At 37.7% G+C, this 23,514-nt stretch overlaps 1 protein-coding gene across 1 annotated transcript in view; it reads left to right on the top strand.

Annotated features, from left to right (window-relative positions):
* The window catches only part of LOC115763081 (protein madd-4), a 74,621-nt gene that overhangs the window by 44,857 nt on the left and 6,250 nt on the right, over positions 1-23,514 (top strand). Inside the window, exons 8-15 of the mRNA XM_030705511.1 lie at positions 48-150; positions 418-513; positions 2,971-3,168; positions 3,233-3,531; positions 7,261-8,429; positions 8,531-8,651; positions 13,302-13,431; positions 15,068-15,190. Of these exons, the coding sequence (XP_030561371.1) occupies positions 48-150; positions 418-513; positions 2,971-3,168; positions 3,233-3,531; positions 7,261-8,429; positions 8,531-8,651; positions 13,302-13,431; positions 15,068-15,190 (2,239 nt within the window). The remainder of the gene's footprint in view (positions 1-47; positions 151-417; positions 514-2,970; positions 3,169-3,232; positions 3,532-7,260; positions 8,430-8,530; positions 8,652-13,301; positions 13,432-15,067; positions 15,191-23,514) is intronic.

The raw sequence follows: 23,514 nt of genomic DNA on the forward strand, positions 1-23,514 counted from the left end.
CTATGCTGTAGTTGGATACTCTAACCACTTGTCCGCCTCTTCCGCAGTTGGATAACCGACGACTGGAGCACTTGCAGTCGCCTCTGTGGGCACGGCTACCGTGAGCGAATGGTTGTCTGCGCCGAGGAGGACAACGGCATCAAAACGCGGGTAAGTGCGGGGGCGAACTAGTGAAAGGGGTTGGTACTTTGGCCGAAATAGTTGAACGAAAGTGGCTATTACCAGAGTGCCGCCCACTTTTAAACGCTGCTAATTTTGCATACAAAGTGGCGACTCGACTGACACACACACACACACACATACCAGGCATATTATTACCATGTTTTCTCACACTCTCCCTCTATACATATTTTTTTTATATTTTGTCTGTTCTTTACTTTTCTGGCTCGCTTTCATGGCTGGCCCTTTTGGTAACAGGTTGCAGATATTATGTGCCGCACTCCAAAGCCGCCAACACAGGAGACCTGCATTATCGAGGAGTGCCCGCACTGGGAAGTGGAGGACTGGACCGGTGTAAGTACTACAACAACAACAGCAACAGCAACTCGTGTAATAATCATGCACTTTTGCCGGCAACACAGACCTGACGAAGACCAAGACGTAGACGTAGTTGAAGCAGTAGAAAGAGGGATGCAGACGGAGACGTTGACGAGAGGCCATGTCTGGCCACAGTGTATACTTAGCTAAATGTGTAGACAGCTACTTGTTTCGTATACTCTTACTGAGGGCCTTAGGAAAAATAGCACACTTTAGCTTATAGCTTAAGGAGAGCATACTTCTCTCTTCCAAAGTTGGAGGCAATTTCTTTTTTGAAAAATCGTACCAATGCCTTGATTTTAGATTTTCCACACTCTTCATATATTCTTTAAATAAAAAAATAAATATTATTTAGTCTTGGTCTTTCAAGATTCATCAGATCCTGCAGATTATGTATTTAAGTCTATACAGATTTTCTTGACCACGTTTCACGACTTAAATTTTCTTATTTTCTGAATACTATTTCGATACATCTGCTAGAAAAAAATTAGGCTGAGAATAGTATGATTTTTTTATTATCAATATTATTGTCAATAATAGCTGAATAACATTGAGTATATCAAATTCTAAGAAAATTTCATGTACATTAAAAAGTAAATGTACTTTGCGGACGCCAATTAGAAATTAACTGGAATTTAAATAAATGATTTTATAGAATAATTTATTAAGTATGTAAGGGTGCGTAAGTTTCGGCGCGTTAGTTTTATGGTTTTGCTCGTAGTGTTTTTTGCAATTTACTTTGCTTGCTGGCTCGTAATAAGCCGCTAGACTCGAGACTGAAGCCTCTTCCCGGCTATAGCCATACAACTTAATCAACTTGGCGGCCGTTGTTGCCGTATGCCCCTGCTTAAGTTTGTCTGGCCACAAGTAACGCGTCAACCTCCCTTCCCAGCCACTGTTCTGCCCATAGCCCTGCTCTACCACATTTGCGCCTTATCGAGTTCACTTCGCTGCTGTTCATTTAAAGTGCAAGTTTATTAATGTGAGACTCGATTTCTATATGTGTGGAAAGGTCTTAAGGGTTGGGGTTAGGGTTGGGATTGTTCCTAAGAGGCTTGCGCAGGGTGCCAAGTTTATGTGATGCTTAATTGAATTGTCTTGAGTTTGAATTTTATTTATTTTGTTTTCGCTGAATGTTGCTTAAAAGTGTTTCCCTTCGTTTTTTCTTCGTGTGGTAGGTTAAGGGCATATGGAATAGTGGGGTCTTGATTTTATGTGTGCTTCCCCCTTTGCGCTTGACGTACAACCAAGTCACTTTTATAGCTCTTAATACAAAGTGGATTACAATGTTTTAAAATAATGAGCTCAACTTCAGCCTATTAAGAACTTTATGAACTAAAAAACAGCATGGAAAAAAATGAAACTTTTCGAAAAAATGTTAACGGCTTGCATGCTAATGGCAAGCACTCAGAACATTCTAAAGATTAAATTAAATAAGACAAAAGCGTGCAGAACACCGAATATTAAATACCCTTTCCGATAAATATACTAAGGAAGAAGTGGGTGTTCCGATCTCAGTACATATTCTGTAGGGAAACTTAAGCTCACTCAAAAATCAATAAAAAATTCTTCCGATGAAATAGGTTTTGTGAAATCGAAATAATAGCAAAAATGCTTGTTAATTTATCCATAATACAGAGTTTTCAGCAAAAGTTTTTAGTGAATCCAATATTTAATTTGGTATTCACTAGAAAACATTAATACATAATTAAAAACATTTCTGGATTAGATTGCAGAAATTATATCTCTGAAAATGTTCGTCATATTCAGTTAGAAATTATATTATCTTTAGAGGGCCAGAAAGAGAAAGAGAGAGAGAGAAAGAAAGTATATAAAGTCAACGCAACCCCCACGGAGAGCCTATTAAAAAACACATTTTAATGTTTTTGTACATTAATAAAATAAGTATGCCCATACATATACACACGTCTGTATATGTGCATGCCACAAAAATTAAGCTCCATTAAAATAAGCGGAAAATTGGCAAAAGTTGCGGGCGTGTGGAACGCATGAAATGCATAAAAGCAATGAAAAGCGATGGGGCGCAGATAAACAATGGGGTAAGCCACTTGAAAGGAACGTTACACATACGCCGCGTGGAACCGGCAACTGAAAAAACGCAAACAATATGAAAATATGAAAAAATTTGCATTTGTATGCGTGGGCGCGTGCACGTGCCAAGCAGGAGGTGGGACAGGATGTATAAGGGATGTCTGACCATGCCCCTGCCCGCGAAATTCTCTTTAGCATTCGCGTTTTGTTTCAAACAGAGGCCACTTTTACTTTCACTTCTCACGACAGCACTTCGTCATCTCGCGCGTCGTCATCTTTTGCGCAAACAAATGAATTTTTATGGCGCCCTCAGTAAAACATATTGCAATAATTTATAATGCTTATGGATGTACTCTCTATCTGCCCGCCTCTCCTTCACAGTGCTCCGTTTCGTGCGGACAGGGCATTCAAATGCGCGGCGTGGAGTGCAAATCGACAGATGGAAGCCTGAGTGCCAAATGTGATCCCCTCACCAAGCCAGGCAGCATGCAGCAGTGTTCGACGGGCATCCACTGCGATGGTGGTCCAAATAAGGGCGGCGGCACCATCATTGTCGGCAGCAGTCGCTCTTTGAATGAGGTGAGCGTGTGGCATGCCAAATGCAGGGATTAGTCCAAAGCCTTACGCTAATCTCTATTTACAGCGCTCCGAGCGGCATATGGACAGCTCCGATCTTGATGATGATGACGACGATGAGGATGCGGATGAAGAGGTTGAAGATGTGGACGATATGGAATCTGGGCAGGATACGGATGACGGCGAGGGCCTCTCCTATGCCGATCAACCGCTGCGCTATGCGCATCACACACAAAGCCGATTGCATCACGAGACGCCTGAGGAGCCGCGCACCATGCGGCTGATGAGTGGCAGCTCAAGCAAGAATCATAATAATGCAAGGGCAGGTGCAAGTGGTGGGACGGATGTACCGTCACTGGATCCAAGGTGAGTGGAGAGAGAAACAATGTTGGTTTATGGAAAATGATTTGCTTAAATGTGAGTCTTAACTCATATATAACAGTGAGGTTGTCAGCACAAGAAACCATCTGATATTATTACTGAAACAACACTTTGTGAGTGTGACTTTAAATTATGAGAATCGTTTAGAAAGGCGATATTTTTTAGAGGAATATTTGTAAATATGCGTTCTGGGCTGAATCACACTTGTTATGTCTATACATTCTTTTTTCTCCGTTTTTAATTTTGTTAAACATTTGATAATTTTTTAAGTTACATAAAGTGACAGAATGAGATGTAGGATGTTAAGAAAAAGATAAAATGCATGTAACAACAGCACATAATTTAAAGAGAAGAAGAAGTAGTTTAGGAAAACGAACACATTAAGTTAAAGCTGTTTTTTTTTCAGGAAGTCACATATTTCTATTATATGCATGATTTTTAAAAATGATAGCTGACATGCTTTGTACTTTGAAATGTTCTGTGATGAGGCGATATTTTGTTGACCCAGCCAAAGCGTTGCCTAGATGCATCTGGCTGTCTAAGTGGTTAATAATCTGTCATTACTCAGACTCAGACCTCCAGCCAGGACTCACTTGACATATTTGAATTGTGGCACAAGTTCTCTGTGTCCCTCACTACAGCAGCTCCCTTTGGAGTTTTGCTTAGTGCCCTCTGCTCAAGACTTCAGCTTAAGTACTTGGCTTACAAGAACTTACAAGCAGCACACACGCACACACACAGCAATTAGATTGACTGTGGCCACGCACTGTGCCTTCTCATAATGTCCTTGAGCCGTGTCGACACCTAAAATTAAGGCTATCGACAACGACATCATCAACATGAAACTGCTCAAGTTGCTTGTAAGTACAGTAAAGTGCGCCTAATGACAATTAAAGTGCTGCCTCTGCTGCCGTTGCTGCTGCTTTGTTGATGTTTATTGGAAAGCGATAAAGTAGCCGCGATAAGCTGTCCAATCGGGTGTAAGGTGGGATGCAGCTGGGGGTGTAGAGCCGGCTGAAGTAGCGTATATAAACCAACACTTTAATTAGGCGCCTATACTGCGAATGGGGAACATCTAATGAAATCGTTTCGAGCTAGCTAAATCAAATGCTTTTAACTGTTAATTGGTATGTGGGGAATACTCGTATACCAAGTAATAAATTACAGCTCTGATTGGGCCGCGCACTTACCATGCTCTACATTAATGTTCTTCTCGTTATACCCTAACAAAGAGTATTAAATATAAGTTATAGAATGTCGTGGATGAAAAACTATAGTAATAATGTTTGGAGAAGTTATTATATAAGTTTTACAAGTACCAAGTACTAAATAATTAAAAATATACCTATACCTATATATATATATATGTATATACATATATACTTTATATATAATATAAAATCCTATCAACGACTCAAAATATTCGGCATGTTTGTAAAGAGTGTTTAATCTTTGGTATGTTGCAACAATTAGGCTTGTACTTTATATTTTTCTTTAATTTGTGTGACTATGGTATTCAAGGAAATTAGTCCGTGTAAACAACAGCGACTTGGTACTTATTTAGCAGTTTTGAAGGGCGTTGCCAGCTTAAGTGCTCTATCGACTGGCGTACATTGCCGGAAATGTACTACTCCCTAAAACAAGTTGACATATTTTAACAGGCAAACTAATGCCCAATCGAATACTCATGTAGGAAATGACAAGCTGTATCGTCTTATCGGCCAATTGTAATCAATATGCTTAGTCCGAGAAAATACAGCAGCGATAGCTCAATATGAAATTAGCAAAAATAAGTCGTTGGATTAATGTTTATATTAATTGGAGAATTTGATAAAGCGAGTGCATTGAACTTGATAATTAACCTTAGCTCCTAACTACTTATTATAGAAACAATTTGCTGTGCTCTCTTAGGAAACAGTATTGAGGACTGTTACCAGGTTAGAGTTAATGTATTGTATGAAATTTTATACCTCGGATGCTTTATGGTGAGAAGTTTAACATTATGGTATAATTCAAATTTTGATTTACCTGACTTTATTAAAAAGTTCAGTAGATAAACTGCCTATAAAAACATTTTATGCCTACCCACGCAATATCTCGTGCATTGACCCAAGGTCCAGAACCAAATCGTACCCACACATTTCTCAAAGACCTAATGGAGCGATGCTCAAAAGCAAACTGCCGCTTTTTATATTTCGCTGAGAGGGCAATTTAACTTATATAGTTTATATATAGTAATCATCTGTTGGTCTGGGCATTAAACTGAAACTACGAGTATTGGCGGCCTGTCGCCTGACGCCTGCCGCCATAAAGTCGCGTCTTCATGCCGCCGAAAAACCTTGGCCTCTGTGTGCGGCGCAAGGCACAAGGAGATGCGCTGGCGACGCGCCAGACAAACAAACCAAAAAAAAAAAAAAACAACAACAAAACCTAAGGCAAAGCAACAAAAACAACTATTAAAGCGCAAACAAAAGTTTCAAACGTTTTTGGGTTGGCACTTGGCCTACGCGGCGTATGAGCAACGGGCGCCGGTTATGAAATCAACGAAGCGACCTACTTAGAGGACCTTTCGAGGCTACTGCCGCTCTGCAGATGCTGTAACATTGGCGCCACTTTAATGCGCCCGACGCATGTGGTGCCACTGACGGTGAGGGTCGGTGGCAGCAGCCACAATTTGACTACAAATCAATAAGGGATGACAAGCGGGCCAATTGGCCCCGGAGGGGCAAGGGCGCACACTACTGTTTGAGCGGTCAGAAAACTATGCGCTGTGTCAAGCTCTTCTATTGACTGTCAATGTGGTCATAAAAACCACTCTGGCTAACAAACAATGCCCAAATACAGCAGCAACAATAATATCTGTAAAATAAGTCACCATTTCCTAGACTGGAACAGAGCTCGACTAGGCAATACCCTGTGAATAGTTGTGGTTATTTTATTTCAAAAATATATGCTGATCTATCATATATTTGATTAACTCGTGCATTCCCAGCCAACTCTTCTAAATCAAAACTCTCTCCATTGAACAGCCAAGAGATGTTTCCTCTGGGCTATAAAAACAATGTCATTAGCCTTTACTACCCTTATTAATCACATTTGTGTTTCCAGGGTAAATCTATTGGCCATGGAGTGGCGGCAAACATGTCATATAGCACAGTTTTTGGGGCTCTGCCAGCGGCCAGGCTTAATAAATGCGACTCGGATGCTGCGTAGCATGAAATGAAATACAATGTGTAAAACGTGGCGCTGACTATTGTTGCATGGAATTTGCTTAGCGCTCGGCTGACAGACAACAGAGATTTTTGGGTTGGGGGTGGGTGGGCTTAGAGAGGGATCGAAGCTGTTGCCTTCTATGTGCTGTGCTCATCTGTTTGTTAGCCAAATACAAAGCCAACTTTATAGTTGTATTTAGTTTCAATAAACTAAGGCATTGAGTCTTAGATTTAAATCTAAGAGTCAATATACATATGCAGCTGGCGCACTTCATATGTCTTTAAAATTTATAATATAGTTACTTAAAATAAAAACGAAACTAAAAGTGATAAGGCCCAATAAAAATCATATTCAATTTTCCGGGAATTTTTTTATATTATATGAGCAACTTAAATTAGCTCCCAAGGCATTCAAATAGAATCCTTTGAGTATATTTTCTTTTATGATAAAAAAGACAATATTTAAACTTTAACCTTGCAATGTATTTTTCATTACTTGCAGTTACATCAAGGACACCGAGTGGTCGCCCTGCAGCGTTACCTGCGGCGAGGGCATACGTCGACGAGCTTATAAATGTAAAATCTTTCTGGAATATTCACGCACAGTGGCCACGCTGAATGATAGTCTATGCGAGGGCACCAAGCCGCATGATGAGGCGGAGCGTTGCGTCGAGGAGCCGTGCATGTTACCGTCGCATGGCTACGATGATCAGTTTCCGCGTGACTCAATCAAGGTGGGCGTATCAGAGCCAGGCAAGACGTATGTATGGCGCGAGCAGGGCTACACCTCGTGCAGCGCTTCGTGCTTGGGCGGGGTGGAGGAGCTAATCATCAACTGTGTGCGAGAGGATAATGGACGCGTGGTCTCGCCATTCCTCTGCTCGCCAGAAACCAAACCGGAGGCGCGTGTGCGCACATGTAACGATCGTCCCTGTCCGCCGCGCTGGAACTACTCGGATTACACGCCCTGTTCAAAGAGTTGTGGCATTGGCATCAAGACGCGCGAAGTGCAGTGCATCCATGAAGTCACACGTGGCGGCGAGAACACCATGGTAGTGCCCAATAGCATGTGCCCACAGCCGCCGCCAGCGGATCGACAATATTGCAACGTGCTGGACTGCCCGGTGCGCTGGGAGGTGGGTGAGTGGTCCAAGTGCTCGCACACCTGCGGCTACGGCATCAAGGATCGCAAAGTGGAATGCAAGCAGATCATGGCACAGGAGCATAAAATTGAGCGGCCCGAATCGATGTGCCCCAGCGTCAAGCCGCCAGACAAGAAGCCTTGCAATGTGAAGCCCTGCCCACCCGAGGATCCCAAGCCCGTCATACAAATCAGCAACTCTACCCATATACAACACGACCCCAAGAAAACGAAGATTACACTGAAAGTGGGCGGTGCTGGTGTCGTCTTCTTTGGCACCCAGGTCAAGATCAAGTGCCCTGTGAAACGTTACAATCGCACCAAGATCAAGTGGAGCAAGGATCACAAGCCGTTGGCTCGCTCGCGTAAATTTAAGGTGTCCAAGAAGGGCGCATTGCGCATTTTGGATATCACTTTCCGTGATGCGGGCGTCTATTCCTGTCATGCTGGGCTCAGCTCCGCAGAGATTAACATCGAGGTAAAGGCCAAACCCGGCCAGCAGGCCGAGGAACTGGAACGCCAGGAAGCAGGTGAGTTTAGCGCCTGATTTAAATCAATCTAAAAAGGTTTTACGCCTATCTAAATGTTTTTTTTGTTTTTTTTTTTTTTCAATCATTGATACGCTTTACAGATCGCTTAGTGCGTGAGCGCAGCGGCACGGAGGCGCTTACCTCAGCGGACATGACGTCGACGCCGAACGGTGCCACAGCCGGTGGGGCAACAGCGGGCGGCACTGATGGCGGCGCTAATGGGTAAGTAACGAGGGTCACTTGGCTGACCTATCTCGAAACTTTTTGCTTTTAACTTTTAACTTGAAGAGTTGCTGGGAAAGTTGGCCAAATGCGGGAACTAATTAGCAAGGCGCGGCATAAATGAGAGACCATTCTTAAATCGACGTAAAAGTAGGTTCGTTATGTTTGGGAATAAGTATAGGAAGGAGAGATCTACTAAATATATATACAAGTGTCGGGAACATAAATATATATATAGGAATTAATTGATTAATAGGTGAAATTTAGCATATCCTGTTAACAAAACTTGTTTTAATTACTTTCGTTTTTTTAATCGCTGTTAGCGAAACCTAATTCCCTTCTTCTTTTTATTTTGAGAACCATTTCTGACCTATTTTGCAAGCTAACCCGTTTCTAACGGCCTTCCTTTATTTGAACTTTATGTTGACTGCTTTAAGATTTCAACATGGCTCCACAGCCCCGTTGGCCAGTTGTGACCATCCTGCCTGGCTTATCTGTCTGTTGCTTCCTTTGGTACAACGCGTCGTATACAATATTCGCGCGGCTCTTTTGTCCACGCCCATTTTGCTAACCCCTTTACAGTGCTTCGTGCTGAATGCTGTCTGGTGTGCGGCCTGGTCAGTTATGCGCTTGTTTCCCGTCTTGTCTTTATCTAGCGCTGTTTCCTTTTACCCCAACGCAAACATTGGACTTCAGCTCATGCTGCGACTCCCCCTCACTCAGTCTGCTTCGTGCCGTTCACCGCTGCGTATGCGTGTTATCACCTTTTAAGTGTTGTATGCCACACACCTCAGCACATTTATTTGTATTTACCTCGCACTAAAATTCTACAATGCAACAAAAAGCAAAAAAAAAAACAACAAAACTCTAAGTAAATTTCATGGTTACTTAAATGTGTTTTACCTCTGCTTTGCTCACTTACCCCTCACTTAAGCCCCTTCCCCGCAAAACGTTTTCAAAACTTGTAATGTGTTAAACGCACGAAAGAATGGGCAACTGTTGAATGGGGAATATTTACTAGATGGTGGAATGCTGCGGAATGAAAAAAGATTAGGCAAAAGTAAAAAATAATTGACAGATGACAATAAAATTTAATGTTATTTGGGATTAGGAGAGCATATAATAGAATATAAAATATAAAAAATATAAATAAATAAATATAAAATAAAATATTTTTAACATAAGTGGAGAGTAGATTGATATAAAGAACAAAAGAAATGTGTAAAAAAGTACTCAGTCGAGGTTACAGTCAAGTCCTTTAAATGATTTTGTGTGTTTCTTTTGATTCGATGTGACTATCGCAGTTGTAAGTTAAATTAAATCCATTAATATCATTAAATAAATGCCTTACATGGGGCTAAGATTTCTTTATATCTATTATTAACATAGATAAATAACGATATAACTTCTGAAAAAGGGTATTAGGGACCTGTTTAGCTTAAATTAAATATAAGCTGGCCAGCTCAAGGTCAAGTCATAAGGTACAAGGTAAAAGCATGAAGAACCTCTTGGCTCAACATGTTTTTCTTTCGAATAGTCAATAAAATAGATAGAGTACGACTGCACGAAAAATTTCTCTTATTCTGAAATAAGGTTTAAAAAATCGATACATTGAATAATAACAATATTGATAATATATATATTTTGTGGTCTTATGCAATTTGCATACCGCTCAGACTTTATTAGCTAAGCCCTTTCATGTATCGAGTACATTAAAAGTAATTACGACGAGTGTGATAACAGATTTCCTGTGCCCTTATAGTCCCTCTCTATTTGCATGGACATAATAGCTTAAAAGGTTTTGGGTTTTCTATTGAATTAATTAATTTAAAAGAAAGGATTATTGAAAATATATTTGCTGCCATATATTGATATCAAATAGTATAATTAATTAAATTGAGCTTAATATTTCTTCAGATTAGTTTTTAGCTAGTTCTCAATTAATATCAAAGCCATAGATTTGACTTTACAATAATCATATAATCGTATTTGTGGTTTCGTATCGCTAAGAGCATCGCAAAGTCGTTTAGAGACCGTCAAATTGCATTCTCCTCTATTTGTGTTAGCATCGAGTGCTCGTACTTCTACTCGAACTCGTGCTTGTATATTATGTACTTGTTTTTGGTTTGCGTTTTGTTGGGCTGCTGGTTGCTGCGAAACTCTCTGTCTAAGCTACTTGAACCCTTAAGTCTATTGAGTGGCTGCAGCCCCTTTCGCCTGACAATACCTGTCCCCCCGTTTGCTTACAACGCGCGTGTGCGGTTTATTTTGCAATTTGGGTTACGTGTTCGGTTGGGCCACGAGCTTAAACATACCAAAAATTTCAAACACACAACAATTCCATATGTTTGAGCCAAGCGACGGGGCCCACGCACGACCTGCTTAATGGTTAAAAGCAAACAGCCAACAGCAAAATGCATTTTGGCCAAAGCCACAAGCTCACACACACACACACGCGACTACATTCACACACATACACCCACAGCTGCAGAGTGCGCCATTCCGGGCTCACAAATGCATCATCAACATGCTTACAAAGTGTTGCCCAACTTTTGGGGGAGGCTGTTCAAATAAATATCATATATATATATATATATTGACATGTAACACTTGATAGCTGCTGGGTGTAGGTTCTGGCCCTGTGGTGGGGTCTGTGTGGGCAATATTTGATCGCATTTTAAATGCTCACCAAAAAAATTTATTTGTCAGTCCCGTGGTGGCAAATTTTCTGCCTATTTTGTATGAAAAGGAGCACAAATTTTGTGTCAGCAACGAAATATGCAAAATAGGTGACGTTCTTTGTTGCTGGATGAACGGGAGGCGGAGGGTTGTCGGTTGGAGAGGGTATTTGGTTGCATATTTGGTCGTTTGGTCTTTTGACCAATATTTTGTGTTTTTAGGCTGCATTTAATGCCGTTTTGATATACCGTTTTTGTTTATTATTCAACATTTATTATTTATTATTATATTAGTGGGGGTGCAGGGAAAGTCCGAGCAGTGTGATCTGTTATCACAGACATAGAAATATGTCCGTGAATTTAGATGGATGATGTTACTAAGAAAAATGTTTAAATAAATTCTAAGAATTTTTACTTAAGCCTGAAAGGAAGTACAAATATTTAAATCATGCATGGGCAAACATCACAAATATAAATCTTCAGAAACAACAAAAAGTTATTGAAATAATAAATAATTGAGACGAAAAGCACAACAAGAACATATCCTGCAACCAGGTTAAAGCTAACATCGACTATGAGCATGCGTTATGCTGTAAAGTTTCATAAAAATGTTATGTATTTATTAACCGATGATTATTACCATTAAATATTTAGGTGATTTGCTCAAAGTAGTATCAATTGTGTAGTAAATATTTGGATTTGAAAACACTTCTTTTTTGAGCCGAGCATAATGCATTTTTAATTAATACTTATAACTATGAAGCGCAAAACAGAAGAACTTTTAAATTCGATAAATGGCAGCATCGATGGATCGATTAATGTTTTAAAAAACTCAACATTGAACTTGAGCTTTGAACAACTGAGAAGGCGTAGAGGTTAATATAAAATTGGGCTGTTGAGTAAACCTTGAGGCTCTTGAAATATCTATCCAGTCGATGTGTGACATGTTTCGTGTTTTTCTACATTTTTTATTGGTGTTTAAGAAAGAAAACTGAAATTTAATTTAAATCCTTAGCCAGGCTAGCTTTAACAGGGTATGGTCAAGTATTTTCGTCTAAACATCCAACAGTCCGTCAAAAGTATGCCATTAGAGCAGAGTTTAAAAATTAAGCAGCGTTTTTTTTTGTTTTGGCCTGTTGCGTTCTTGCAGCAATATAAATTCATATGAATTTCGAATAAAAGCAAAGAGACAGGCTCTAAGAATTTTAATATAACAAATTCAATCTTTTATATGCACACAATGGAAAGGAATAGCAAGCAATTTACTTGTCAATTTATAAGAGTTTTGTCGCAAACAAAAATACATAGAAAATGCAAAATATATAACAAGTGCACAACAAAGCCCAATCGGTAGAATGCTGCGGGTTCATGGCAAGCCAGGGAAGCAAGCGGAAGAGCTGCACCCAGAGCCATGACCAACACATAAAATGTCACTTGGAGCTTTTTGTTGTTGCAGTCGAACACGTGGCACAGGGATTTGAATGTACTGTGCTTTTGACATTTTGCAGCTAACCAAGCGGCAACAGCAATAACAAGAATAACAACTAAAGCTTAAACAACAACTGCAACAACAAACAGCTGCATCAAATCTAAACAACGAATTTCCGGGCTTTTTTTGGGTTAAGCTTGAGGTCCATTCTTGCGTTAAGTGTGTGGTTGAAAATTGTTCAGTTTTTAAGTTTTTGATACCCAGTACACGTGGAAAATGGGCAATGGTATCTGTAGTGCAAATACATATATATAAACTGACAGCGGGAGGCTTTTGCGACACATTGAGGTAGCTATTTAGACTCATATTAATTATGGATTAGATTCTCGTTTTTTGCTCCGTTTCTTAAGTATATCTAGGAAACATATATTTCTGTTGTGGGAGTTCATTGTTTGGTATAGGGTATCCGCTAGTGGAGTACTTTCGACTGGTTCTTTCTTATTCAGTATTAATACGGTTTTCATGCCTCGTTGTCCTTTGCAGCTCTCAGCAACAGCAGTCCACACGTCGCAGACAGAATCAGTCGGAAAGGATGCAGAATGGACGTGAACGCAATCGTCGCCCCAAATCCGATGGAGTGCAGCATGCAGACAGCAGCATTATGGAGGATGAGGTAAGTGTAACTGCCCGGCTTGTTTATTATGATTGTCATCCGTCGTCGTATCGCCAACGTATCGTCATCACATGTTTACATTTTAAATATGTTTCATACCGAGTCCTTCGAGCAACGAGCTGACACATTGTTAACATTGGGGCTGGCTTAACTTGTCGCCTTTACTTTGGATTTGTGGCTGCCAATCCGAGGCTACGTTACGGCATGTTCATGTCGGATGTCCTTTTTCTGTCAACAGCCACGTAATTTGATAGTTTGTCTACTTTGCTCTATATCAACTATACAAATATCTTTTGATTACTCTCTATGTATATATACTATATATTCGACTGGCTCTGTTGGCAGTTCAGATTTTGTGGCTGCACATTTTGGCTTTGGTTATAGAGATCTCCTTCCTCTCTTTCTCTCTCGCTCGACTAGCCAAACATATGTACGTAAACATAATGCGATTTGGAACGAAATTACGTATACGTAACGTTTGCTGGCAGACACAGAGCAAAACATCAAAAACTAAAACGGCATTTTACAATGCCTTTCGAAAACAACAGCAGCTTGACTAGAAAACAGGGGGAACACAGGAGAGAGACGGACAGGTATGCATTGATAGACACGAGGAACAGCTGGGTTTTGCAACTGCCGCCGTCTTCAGGTCGACCAGCTCACACAGACCTAAAGTAAAAATATTATTGCTCTACTTTTTTTTTTTGCCAGCTCAGGTCAAGTTGTATAAACAGTAATATTAGCGTAAATGCTCTGATTGAGTTCAAAAACTGTGGGAATTGTGTTTAATGCTTTGTTTTCTGGCTCTGCATCAAATTGCAAATTGCAACAACAAAGGCAGATTTGCAGCCAAAAGCTGCATTAGATGCTGGTTGAGTTTTGGCAGAAATGCAAGGAAATGTTGGGCATGGGTTTAGACTCAAAGCATAACTACATATTGGTAAATTTACAGTCGTACACTTAAGCTGCTTAAAACCTCTTTGTATGTTAACATTGGCAGTATCTAGTGAACTACTAAAACTGAAACCCTATTTAAATATTCAGACTCTGTTCTTTGGCTTTAATAGTTTACATGGTTTCTCTTTAAGCAACAAATCTTCTTCTAATGTTTGTGAATTTCTCAAGGAAATATCTTGCAAATTTCTCATAAAATATCTATTTATATTCAAAATTTCCTTAAAAGTAAAATTTTTAATTAAAAATTAAATGCGTTATCATTGTAATCAATTTATCAGAAATATAATATGCCAATATCTTACTTTCGAATTTCATTTTAAAATCATTTAAAAGCCGAAAATACGAGATAAAAATATAATTTGAAGTAACGTCGTATTTATCAAAATAATTGGAAAAATTATCTATTGTTCAAAATAGGATTAGGAAACAGAAGTTGGGTTGTTGTTTTTTCACTCTTGGCCTACATCGAAGTCATCCATATATTAGTAAACATTATATATATCAACTTAATCAAACTCTATTATGCACTCGTAAGAAAAACCATTATTAATGAATACTTTGTCAAATTTCTCTTTCTCTTTCCCCTTCGTCGCGCTAATTCGTTACGATTGCGAATTGTGTTCGTTCAATAAAATGTATATGCATATATATATATAATTATAAATGTATGTGCGTATAGCATTCGCAATTAGTGCAATCCCAGGACCGAATTCCACAACCAGCGAGCGCCAGCAGCGGCAGCAGCCGCACCAAAACCCTTCTGGCCATGCCCTATTTCCAGGCGTTGCTGAGCAACCTGCAGGTGAGCCATCCCTTGGATTGGTTTGGTTTGGTTTCGTTTCGTTCGTTGTCGCCATTTTCGATTTTTAGTTATTTTTTTTCTACTTGTTGTGTGTGCATACATTCCTTCATTTGAGATTGTTTTTGATTTAAATGCATTCATTTTTCTCGCTTCTTCTTCTTCTTCGTTTGCCATCCTTTTTTCACGCGGCCATTTTGTTCTTTACGTTAAATTCTGCCTCTTGGCGCAGTCCCAAGGTCTGCCCCATATATCGTATTGTAAGTTTGTGATTGTAATTGTTACCCCAGGTAGGCCCAGTACCGAAATGCATGTGTGTAATTAGTTCACTTGGAGTGGGGGCGGTGGCAGGCAGTAGGAGGCGTGGGCGTGGGCGTGTGTATGCGAAGCAAATTGCCAAAGTTCTGCATATAAATTTACAGCCTGCGCATATTTGTCTTTCGGCCTGATTGGGACTTGGTCTCCACAGGCCCGGTAGCTATTGCAGCAATTTGTCAATGAGCAGACCATACAAATTAAGCTTAAATTTCCTAGAATTGTGCGGTTAGACGATACTTAGTTTCAGTGCAGTTTTCTTAACTAATAAACAGTTTTGACTTGAAAGTGCATTGTTTTGCAGTATTAGAGTAAATAATTGGGACTTTCATGTATTTTCCAAGAATATGTTTAAAATATTTGCATTGACTTCTTATTTTTAAACATTACTCAGTATTGCAAATTGTTTCTATAAGTAGGCTGATTTTATTTTAAAGGATTTATATATAAGTTGATTTGAGTTAAATGAGAAAGATTTTTGTTTCTGTATTTGATTGAAGACAAGAAAAATACAGTTTCCGTTTAATAACATAAAAACCAGAGCAACGCAAAAGCCAAGAGTTTAATTTAATTAAGTGATTATATCAAAATCAAAACAAGTAAAGTAATAACATAGAAATTAAAACTTCGGGCAGCTATCACAATTGGCAGATGAGTTACATGAGGCCAGTTTTTATTGGGTTAGTTCTACTCATCGCATAGGGGAGAGTTACTTCACAAATTCATTTCGTTCTCTCCGCCTTTTTTGTTTGTCTTGTTATTTTGTTGGTCTGCATGCGTTCTTATTTCGTTTGCTTAGTTAGCACTTCGTTGCATGAATTTAAAATGTTCTCACTTGTCAACTTTGATTTTTCAACACTATTTGATCTTTCTTTTCTATATATACGTAACCCGAAACAATAAATTTTTGTTTCGTGCTCGCTTTTTCGGGGGGGTTGATGTACGGGGCGATGCTTATTGTCAAACAAACCCTCATACAAAAATAAACAACACCAAAAAATCAAAAAACAACAACAATGGAAACACAAATACAATTGTTAACCGAATAATGTAGGTAAAATATAAAATATTACTGAATACTACAAGCTATGCCTTCCATTCCATTTTATATGCATAAACAACTTCCGTACACAAACATACATACACACTCTCTCTCATTCTCTCTCTGATAAAGAAAGCGCATAAACAGTTACGCTCCACAAAAAAAAAAAAAGGAGTCTATTGTTTAATAACTGCAATTTTTTTTCGTATTTAAATTTTAAATTGGTCAAAGGTTGTGTTTGAGGCGAACTTTTTGCGCGCTTTTCGCCGCCATCGCCAAACTATTTGCTATCAAAGACATTTTTCGCTGATTTTTATTTGCATTTTCTGCATTTTGAAATGAGCAAACAATTGGCATAATGGGCTAGAAAAACAAACAAACTACACGAGCAAAGTGCAAAAGCCAAATGCTAAAAGTCCAAGTAACGCAAAAGCATTGCATGCAGCAAGTAAATGAAAAAAAAAAATTATATATTTATTGCATAAAGCGCAAAAAGCAAATTAAGCAGAGTATGCGAAAAACAATTTAATTAAATTTAAAAATTGTTATGAATACACATGTGAAAATACAATCTTAAATTAGCATGACATTACGATAACTAATGCTTATTATTGAGCGCATTCAATTGCTGAATAAATGAATGAATTGTTGGCAATTGTATTTGGATGTTGCTTGACTGAAAAGTTTGGCTCTGAATACTTAATAGCCTATGATAATTTAAATGACCATCTATAATTGAATATTTAATATGCGAGATGGAACGTTGAAAGATTTATGACTTTTAACTCTATTTAATGGAAAGCACTTGATAGTTAATTACAATTGGGAATAAAATATTTTCTGCGAATGTTCATTTAACGAATGCTCCATTAACTTGACCCTAAATGAAGATGTTTCTAAATATAGGTCATTTCGTTAAATTTTCTAACGACTTATACTCAATTGATATGAATTTTTAAAATCCTTTTTGAATTATATTTGTGTATAAAATAATTCAATTAATTTCGCTTTAGCTTTGAGCAATATCATTCATTTCTAATATTTACTTTAGTTCAGATGATCTGCAATTAAGAGTCTTCCAATATATTTTATATTTTTACTTCGTATGCCTTCTGGCCTCGGGTTATCAGATATATATATGTTGTTCTCATCTTTTAACAGTCTATTGATGCTTCAATTTATCAATTGTTAAAATTTATTGCTATCAAATACGTTTTATCAAAATCGCATTCCGTAAGTGCAATCAACGAATAAAACGCCACCAAAGCAATTAAAATGCCATACAAAAGAGTAATATATTGCGAAATACAAAATATGCCTCAAATTTTAACCCCGAAAATGGTGTCAGAATAAAAACAAAGCACTTAATTAAATTATAATTTGTATAAATATAATTTGTGCATTATTGTTGGTCAACCGATATGAACGACAATTAAATTTGATTATATTAATATACACGCACATTCAAAAAAAATAATATATATATACATATATATAAATATATATTGCATATTATTTTACGCCATTTTTGTGGGCATGACTCAACAACAAGCTGCTTTCATGTAAATCTTTTAACATTATTAAAGCACAAAATATGTGAGCTTCCGTTGAAAAGGACCAAAGTGAAGATAAATGCTATATGACTGTGGTTGACTGTAGAGTTAGTAGAAAGGAAGTTGTTATTTTCTATTTGGATATATCGAAAAATAAGCCTCTTAACAATACTAAAAAATTCCAATAATAATTCTGTTTTAAAGACCAAGTTCAGTTGCTTTCTTCTGATCACTAGACAATATAAAATCGAATTTAAGTATAGCACAGTATTATATTAACTACTTTTTGTACCCTCCAAATTATGTACAAGCTGTAAGTTTTAATAACAAGTTTTTAACGATCTGCATAATGTAATATGCAGGAATGCTCTCATCTAGCTCGAGATTTCTTAGCCATACCCTTTGATAGAATGATGAAGAATAGAAAATTGATATTTATTGATCCAGTCGAATTTATTGAATTTTTTGACCCTACAGCAATAAAATAGAGTAATGTTAGCGTATGTCAGCTGAAATATATTTCTAGAATGCATGATAAATATTCGTATTTTATTTAAATTTACTTTGATATTTGCATGCCATAATTTTAATCAATGCATATAAAATAACTGAAATGTATTAAGTACATATATATGAAATATTTAACTTATTCATTTATGCATTTCAAAAAGTTTTTAATGAGCTGTTCTCGCTGGCATTGAGCGCCAGCAGCAGCAGCGGCAGCTGAGTAGAACTTGCCGCAAGTTCTTGTTAGTGTGCTGGCTTGGTAAGTGCCACGCCCGCAACGTCAAGCATTTTCTCAATGTATATATATATATATATATATATATATATGTGTGTGTGTGTGTATGTGTAGGGTTCTGTGTGTGCCGACAAACAATTAGCAACAAAATTTTTTTGCCACAAACTTAATTTATTAATTGAAAAGTTTTTGCCGCGCGAGTTCATTGCAATGTTTACCTCTGGTTGCTTCCAATCACGGCGCTGCTCATAAAAGTTATATAAAGCCAAACAAATTTTTGGCATAGAAAATTAGCTTTCAGTCAACGCTGTCGACGGCATCGCACAAAGTTGCCTTTTACACCTCACGCTGGGCCAAGTTAATGCTGTGTGTGTGTGTGTGCGATACAGTGTCGCGGTTTTTGGCTATGAAAATGTACTAAATAAAGCCGCTGAGATTTAAGCAGAACAGCTGCTTCTCTCCAACTACTTAAACAGACTATAGCCCTGATATTTAGACGAAAATTGCAACGCCAGCAGCCAGCAACTGGCAGCCAGACGATTTGCCATATCCCTATGCCATATGCAGATTAGGCCAAAATAATTTATGATGCACAGCCAAGCGCAGCACAGGGTCCCGAATATCCTAACCCCAATCCCTCTAACCCCCAGCCACCCGAACAACTTTAAGAGCTGCCTTTGAATATGGGCTACAGCCCCAACTGCAACATGCCACACTCATCTGAGTTAGTTACCGTTAAATTGTAAGCCACACCAGAACGCAACAGCCCACCAAAATGGCCACTTAAATAGTTGCCAAAGCGATTTTATCTAATTTCACAATATTTTTGTTGTTGCACATTTTTCGGTTAGACGACAAAAAATACGCGAACCGCAAAAACGATATATATATATTTATAAATATATATATGCATAAAATATACACACAACGGCTTATGTAGATGGCCATTTTGTATAATGGCCAACAGCTTTTCGCTGTCGGCATTAAAGCCACACACACACACTTACAGATGTGTGTGTGCTTTCATTTTGCGATAGGCCCAATGATAACTGTTTTTTTGGAGTCGAACGCTTGCGGCGCATTGATTAACTCTTTGCGGCAACATCGCTCGATTGCTCACAATATTATAACTATTTTGCATTATTATTGCAAATAAAATATATTTGCATTTTTGCTCGTTGTCATGCACTGTGGGATAATAGTCGATTTTGTTTGCTTACTTCAAATTAATTAAAGTTAAACTCAGAGTAATTATTTGTTTTTATCTTATACTATTCTATTCTGATTAAAGTCTGAATCGCGTTTAATTTATAAAAATTGAATTACAGCCCGAGCGAATAAAAAGTATCTCTTTAGTTACAAGATCTGGAGAGTAAAATTTCCATCGAATATTATTCTTGTATCTTACAGGTACGTGCGTATCTTACAGATACGTGCGTATCTTACAGATACAGATACGCGTATATTACGGATATATTTGTTCCCTATAGATTGGAAAATACAAATATATTATAATTAGCGACTGTGAACAGATACTATTTTATCTTAAAGCTTATTTTGTATCTTTAAGATATTTTCCTATCCCACAGATGCGTCGGGACCTTAGAGATATTGTTATAAGCTGCAGTGTCTCTTATAATTGACAGCAACTTTTACATATCCTTTAAGCAAGATCGTCCTTTTGCATACAAAATAATTTAACGATTTTTACCTATTTTGCATAGGTGTACATAAGGTAAAAAATCATCTTTTGTACCACAGTGTATGCATTTGTATATGTCATTGTGCGTATTCTAATTTCTGGCCATCTAATGTGCCATATGAAAATGTTTGGCATTTGTTGATTCTTCACAATTAGTTATATATTATTTTATCCTATTATATAGAGTGAATAATATAAAAGCAAAGCAAAGCTGGTAAACAGCACTTAAACTACAGATTTAAATTGAGTTTTGGCATTCGCAATGAAAACAATGATAAAATGAAAATTGCAGAATATATTGCTGCTGAAAATAGGCTTTAAAGTAGGAAATTAAATGTAAATATTTTCTTTTTTATATAGATTTTAATTTTATTTAGATTTACAAGAGTTTTTTTTTCTATTGCTTTCTCTTAACATTTAAATTTTGGTGTAGGTTGTCATATATATTTGTTTGAAAACTTCTTGCGTATTATTCAAAACTCTTTTGTTGTACAAATATATATTAAACGAGATTATTGAAATCTAAAGTACATCAATGGCAGCTCAATATAAGTCATATTTCTTCAGTTTATATAGTGATTGTATTAATAGAACTCTATTGCATCCCATCTATTTGCGTTAAGGGCCACTAACTTGACTATCGTAAACAGTCGACTATCTAATTTAACAGCCCTGAGGATGCCTTTAAGTCGCCTCAAAGTGTGCTTCGCTCAGCTTGGAAATTTCAATGCGCTTCCTTGGCTTAGGTAGCTAATTAAATGCTAATGAAATGCCGCTGATATCATTGTGTTTTGAGGCAAGTTAGAAGCTGCTTTTAATGCTCTGTTTTCATAGGTCATTAAGGGTATTTTGGGCTTATAAAGAATGTGTGCTTTTATTTAACTTTCAGTATATTAAAGTTGAATTTCAAAGCGTCCTCAACTGGAAAAAACTTCACTTTCCACAATTTCGGAGATAGATAATTTGTTACCGAGTTTATATACTTCATAGATGAGACCAAATATGTGTGAGATACACTCAACTCTTTCCTGTATGCTGGAAACAGGGTATTTCGCAGTCATGCAATTTTCTTTAGTGTGCTATTTAATGACATTCAATAAATTGCTGCTTTTATGAGCGCTTGCTTGAGAGCCCTCTAGTCCTATAGCTATCTACTACTTAGATGAAGAATGTGTATAATTGGTTATACACATCTAAGCAAATCCTGGTAATTTAATTTTTAATTGCATTGTTGCCCTCACCTGCTGAACGATTGTTGCTCATTAGCAGGCAGTTTGTCTTTGGCTAAATTACTTCATTGATTGGCAATTGGCTCTTCTAGCATTTATACGAATTATGCAACTGCAGCTGTGAGTCAGGCTAATGCATTTTGGCCATTTTGCATGTAAGTGAACTGCTTACGTTGCGACTGCCAATTAGCCAAGAGCAGCAGCAGGCCATGCAGAACCGAAACCAAGGCAGAGCTGCTCCATCAATGCCCCATTTTGGGTACAGAATTTATTGCTCAGCATTTTGGTCTATTAATTATGCAAGTGGCCCGCTGCTGCGTAGGCCCGACATGCCAGACAAATTTATATAACTGGAGACCAAAAATCGTATTTTAGCTAGCCGAACACCAAAGCGCGTTAATAAATTTTCACAGACGTCGCTGGCTGAAGCTAAAGCCGGAGCCATATCCTGGTCCGTCCATCCTCCTGCATCCTTTGCAGCTACTAGCGCTATTCATCAGTCGAGGCGCAAAATGATTTAAAGAAGCGAAATGTTTGCGCAGTTTTGCTGCCCTTTTAATTTTGATTGCAACTATTTATTAATGCTCCGCTCGCAGGATGTTGGCAGGCTCACACAGGACTGCCGCGCCCCCAGGGCGGGGACTCTGACTGTGGCTCTGCGCTCCATTTAAGCTGCATGCAATTTGTAGCATTCTCTGTATTTGTTAAATGCAACATTTAAACTCAAATTAAATTAAGTTGAAAGGCATAAAAGAAAATATTGCACATTTCATGAGTTTGTTCTGTATACCCTGTAAAATATGCAACTAGGGTACAATAAATTGCTTAAACTTTATGTCGGAGCCAGGAGTCGATATTTCCAACCCAATCGAGGATTCATCATATTTCTTCCAGTCAATAGTTTACACAATATAGACATTATTTTTTTTAGCCCCTCAGCAAGTCGATTAAAACCATTTTCTTCTCACACAAGTTATTTGAAAATAAAATAAAAAGTGCCAGTTAATTACATAGTATTTGCTAGCCGATCATGCACATGTAATATTTTTTTCATTTCGACCTGATTGTTGATTTATCCCTGTTTGGTTACCTGGTTGTCTCTGGCAACGCTTTGGCCACTTTTCAGGCGTGAGAATTTAACGATGTGCGTGCGTCAAAGTGTCTCCCCTTTTGTAAAAAGCCACAAAAAATATACAACATGAATTTTCATATATATAAATTTAACTTGTAGACTCTATAAGTTGCTAATGAGTGCGGAAAATTTGCTAAAATGCAAGCAGTCAATTAAAATAACTAAATATAATTCACGAAGCGCATTTCTATTATTGCAAAATAATAAATAAAATGCATCTTTCCTTCAAAACTAGCAGCAGAAATTTATAATTAATTAATCTTATTTAAAAATTATATACCATAAATATGCATACGTATTGGATAGACCTCTTTTAGCTTACTGTAGGTCATTATAATGGTCTGGACATTAAAACGGATATTATCAATGCATTAGACGACTTGAAGACTTGACTTTTAGAGCACAGTTGTTTATTCATTTTGTAATAAGAAATAAGAATAGATGAAAAAAAAACATTTTTTTAAATCAAACACATCTTTTGAAGCGTCCTTATTGCCAAATTAGAATTAGACAAGGATTTCTTTTTATTTAAATATAAGTTTATTTTATTTATTTATTTAATTTTTTTTTATTTTTTTTTAATGAAAGAACCATTTAGAGTTATGTATGAGA

This window comes from Drosophila novamexicana, unplaced genomic scaffold (genome assembly GCF_003285875.2).
Source record: "Drosophila novamexicana strain 15010-1031.04,08,12 unplaced genomic scaffold, DnovRS2.1 tig00000689-arrow-pilon, whole genome shotgun sequence".
NCBI classification, from domain to species: domain Eukaryota; kingdom Metazoa; phylum Arthropoda; class Insecta; order Diptera; family Drosophilidae; genus Drosophila; species Drosophila novamexicana.